General features: G+C 42.1%; 1 protein-coding gene across 1 annotated transcript; it reads right to left on the bottom strand.

The window, feature by feature from the left end:
- Positions 1-236: 236 nt before the first annotated feature.
- Positions 237-647, bottom strand: LOC107045701 (tetra-peptide repeat homeobox protein 1-like). The gene has a single exon (XM_015268034.1). The coding sequence runs from the start codon at positions 645-647 to the stop codon at positions 237-239; it is 411 nt and encodes a 136-aa protein (XP_015123520.1).
- Positions 648-4,698: the final 4,051 nt, after the last annotated feature.

Genomic DNA, 4,698 nt, shown 5'->3' with positions numbered 1-4,698 from the left:
CTCCTGCCGAGTTTTTCAACTTTGAAGTTGACCAATCACAGCGTTGCTCCGCCCACTGAACTAATGGTTCTCAACTCAATCATTTTTTAATGAGAAAAATGGTGATTATGAAATTTTCTCTTAGGGTGAAGATTAGGGGCAGAGTCAGGAGTCCAAGAATCGCCAGGGGGTGGGGTTATGAATTCAGCTCAAGGCGGAGGGCTCAGTGAAAACAGATGTTTAGGTGGAGGTCCAGGTTAAGTTGAAGTGCTAGGAATTCTTCCAGGTGAGGGGAAAATTCCCGGAGCTGTTCCAGCTTCGGGTCCAGGACTGCGAACTGTCCCAGGGAGAGGTCTAGGTTCAGGAACTGTTCCAGGTAGAGGTCCGAGTTCCAGAATTGTTCCGGATGGAGGTGCAGGTTTGGAAACTGTTTCAAGTGGAGGCCCAGGTTCGAGAACTGTTCTGGGTGCACCTCCAGGTCCGGGAACGGTTCCGGGTAAACCTCCAGGTCTGGACATTGTTCCAGGTGGACGTCCATGTCTAGGAACTGTTCCAGGTGGAGGTGCTGGTTCGAGAACTGTTCCGGGTACACTTCCAGGTCCGGAAACGGTTCCGGGTGAACGTCTAGATCCGGGAACGGTTCCGGGTGAACGTCCAGGTCTGGACATTGTTCACGGTGGTGGTGTAGGTTCAGGAACTGTTCCAGGTAGACGTTCATATCTAGGAACTCTTCCAGGTGGAGATGCAGGTTTGAGAACAGTTCCGGATACACCTCCAGGTAGGGGAACGGTTTTGGGTGAACGTTTAGGGGGCGTATTCTCGAAGGTCTCGGAAATATTTCCGAGCTCGGAAGTGGCTCCGAAGATGGAATGGCTGTGGGGCCGAAACTGTTCCGTAAGCCTATCGGTGATACGAGTTCGAATCTGTTCCGATCACGGATGCCAGATGCGATCCGCATACGCGAAACCGATGCACACCGCTTCCTGTCCGCATTGTTTCTCGTTATAAACAAAAATTGAATTACAAATTTATTTTTTATTATGAAAATGCCTCCGAAAGTGGTGAAAAGTGATAAAAAAAATTAGGGGGATGAAAAAAAACCTGCAGCAAATGTAACTGATGCACAAAAGCAGATGCTAATGGAATTTGTCAAAAATAAGCCTGAGATGATGATCCCTAAGTTTGATAATGAAGTAACAAAGAATAAAGTAGAGAAAAAATGGGAGGAGCTGGTACACTATTTAAATATTGTGCCAAACGGAGCTCAGAGAACCAAGCAACAATGGAAAAGATGATGTACATTTTTTAGAGGTTATATCCCCAAACACTAATCCTATCGCACAATCTCATTCCTAACCACATTATTTACTTTTTTTTTAATTAAACAGGACATGGGGTGAACAGAAGGGTAAAGGAGAGAGTAAATTAGTTGTAAATACGAAGAGCTTGAGGAAAACAGGAGGTGGTCCATTGGATCTTGTTCATATCGATCCTGAAGAGGAAGCATTGGCTAACATGCTCTTTCCCTCGACAGCAATTACTGGAGATAGTCAAGTGGAAGAGTCGTTTGTTAAGTTTGTAAGTAGTTTCCAAATTCCATATTTATGACAAGACAATAGCTAATGCAGTAGTGAAATGGTAAATCGAGATAAGTATACGTAACTTGGAGGTCGTTTTTCTTGAGAATATCTCGTTATTGGAAAGAGCAAAATTTTTATATAGATCTTGTTTGGTGAGAAACTAGGTTTAGGGTGGATGTGGGAGAAAATGTGCAGGGAAATGCTGGGAAATTAACGTTGAGACGAATTATTAAAATTCCCGTTTATTCGTGGGATCGAACCACGTCGTTAATTAATTATTTACACTCTTCGGTATAATTGTCACTGCTGATAGTCTTATTTCACTGATAATTGTCTCTGAATTTAATACTGTTGAATCACTGAATTTAGTTGAAGTTTAACTAATTATTGTGGTAATGTACTGAACGAAACGTTGATCTTACAAAGACTGGTGATGTACTTGGCTACTAATGAGCTAGGTGAGGTTCAAAAAGCTACTGTACTCGGTGAGGTGCAATGTAAGACTTAATGTGGAGGTTTTCACGACCATCTGACCGCCCAACCGAAGGTTCCCGATGATCCTCGAGTTGAATGTTCTGGAATTTTAGTCGCGTTTCTAACAGATCTTTTTTGTAGAGCAAAATTAGAGCTACAAAAAATGTTTTTATAAAAATATCGATATCTCTCTCAGATTCCGAGATATCTCCCAATAACTGATCTATTGTAAAGTGAAATTGACTTATCCTGTTTTACTATTTCGCTTCAGGATGAGTTTTTGTTAAATATCTTGGAATTGAAGGGAGATAGGAAAATTCTCATAAGGACCTATTTTGTAGAACAAAATGAGATCTACAAAAAAGATCCTTATATATCTATTTTGCCTGTTAATAACACATGCACACAGGATAGGAAATGGAAGGCACAAACAAATAATTCACACAACTCACTGTCTACATCAGATTGTCCCTGCCTTCATCCCTTCCCTATAATCCTACATTATACCGACTGATCAAGCTTCAATATTCCCAACACTTCCCCTCACTGGTGATCTGTTGGGCTTTCCTTGGCATCGAGTCCAATCAGAGCTGCCAGTGTTTTTGTTCTTTGTGGTCCAAGCGGTTTTGTGAGAATGTCTGCTGCCTTTCTCTCCGTTGGACAGTACTCTAGTTTAATAATGTTTTTCTTCACTAATTCTTTTGTGCTGAGAAATCTTGAATCAATGTGTTTCGTCAGAGCACTCATTCCTTCAGAGTGAATGTTGTTGGTACGGCTTTGGTTGTCCTCATAAATTATCGTGTGTCCGTGTTGAGTCTCATCAAGAAATTCCAGAACGCTACGAATTGCTTTGCATTATTTTGTTGTTTCCGATAGGGCGATGATTTCCGCTTCCGTTGATGAAGTTGCTACACACGTCTGTTTCTTACAGGTCCAGCTGATAGTACTTGCATACAGTTTGAAGACGTATCCCGAGTTAGATATCCTTGTCTCTCTGTCTTCGGCCCAATTAGCATCTGCGTATTCACTTAATTCTTGATTTTTGTTCAGTCGGTCGCTAAGTTTCAATTCATACTCTATTGTTCCTTTCAAATATCTACAAATTCTCTGTGCTTCTATCCAGTCAATCTGTTTGGTATCTGTTATGTGTTGCGCTAGGAGTGCTACTGGTGCATAAATATTAGGTCTCGTATTTACTGACACGTATAGAAGAGCGCCGATTAATCTTCTATAGTGTTCATTTTTTATTTCCGGTGAGTTTATTCGGTGTTTTTCATAGCCAGAGTCCTTGGGGTAAGTTGATGATTTGGCATCATTGAGTTTAGTCTTTGTGAGTATCTTGCTGATATAGTTAGATTGATTCATTGAAAAATCTCCTTGTGGGTTTCTTTTTATTTCCATCCCCAAGTAACATTTAATATCTCCTAGGTCGGTGATATCGAAAAACTTATTCAAGTCATTTTTGATGCTCTCGAGTCTCTGTAATGGTGCATTGGGGAGTATAATATCGTCTACGTGGACCACAACATAGGTGAGTGTTTCAACTCCATGCTTGTAGAGACAAGCATCATCTTCGCTTTGTGTGAATTCGAAATGGATCAGAACGTCATGCAAGGTCTTGCTCCGCGTTCCAGCAGCCTGTTTGAGGCCATAAATGGATTTATTGAGTCTATAAGCCCAATCTGAATATTGTTCATCGATGTAGCCAGGTGTTTGCTTCATATAAATGACTTCATTTAATTTCCCATTGAGGAACGCCATTTTTACGTCTAGGTGTCTTATGTCGTAGCCTCGTTGTCCTGCGATCGATAGGAGAGTCCTGATGCTGGTTGCCTTCACCACTGGTGCGAACACCTCATCGTAGTCTACACCGTATTTTTGCGACAACCCTTGTGCGACTAGTCGGACTTTGAAACGGTTGGGTCGTCCATCTGGAGTTTTCTTCGTTTCAAATTCCCATTTACATCCAATAGCTTCTTTTCCTCTGGGGATGGGCTCCAGATTCCACGTTTCATGTTCATCTAGTGACTTAATTTCCTCGTTGGTGACCTTTTTCTATTCTTTCGAGTGGGGGCCGTTGATGGCTTCTTCGAAGGTCTTTGGGTCAGCTCCGTCACTCAGATATTCATCATCATAAATGAATTGGTGAACTTTTTCCATTCGCTGGATGAGCGGAATGTTCTCTGCATCATCGTAGTTAGATTGTGGGCTGTTGAGTTGATCTTCCCCTGAATTGAGTGTTCCAGCTTCCCCTGAATCAAGTATTTCGGCTGGAGTGACTTTTGTTTTTACCTTTTTAGGTGTTTCTTCAATGTTCTCGGGAGGAACGTAGACAATACTATTTTCTGTGTTTTTTGGTGCGTCTGGAACTTTTGTATGAGGTTTCAGAGGATGATCAGACGGGTGGTGTACTTCCTCTTCAGAGCGAGACTCCTCCATAAATACAACATCTCTGCTCGCGATGATTCTGCCCGATGATCTTTCCAGTAGCCTGTATCCTTTTGATCCCTCTGGGTAACCGAGTAAAATGCAGTCGTATGCTTTTTCTTCCAGTTTCGTCCTCTTTTGCTTCGGAATGTGGGCAAAGGCTCGACATCCGAATGCTCTGAGGTGCTGCATGTTCGGCTTTTTGTCAAACCATAATTCGTAGGGCGTTGCTGACTTC

The sequence above is a fragment of the Diachasma alloeum genome, unplaced genomic scaffold (genome assembly GCF_001412515.2).
Source record: "Diachasma alloeum isolate Michigan unplaced genomic scaffold, Dall2.0 Dall_scaffold_01060, whole genome shotgun sequence".
Taxonomy (NCBI): Eukaryota; Metazoa; Arthropoda; class Insecta; order Hymenoptera; family Braconidae; genus Diachasma; species Diachasma alloeum.
The sequence above is the reverse complement of the archived record's forward strand: the minus strand, read 5'-3'. Positions and strand labels throughout refer to the sequence as shown.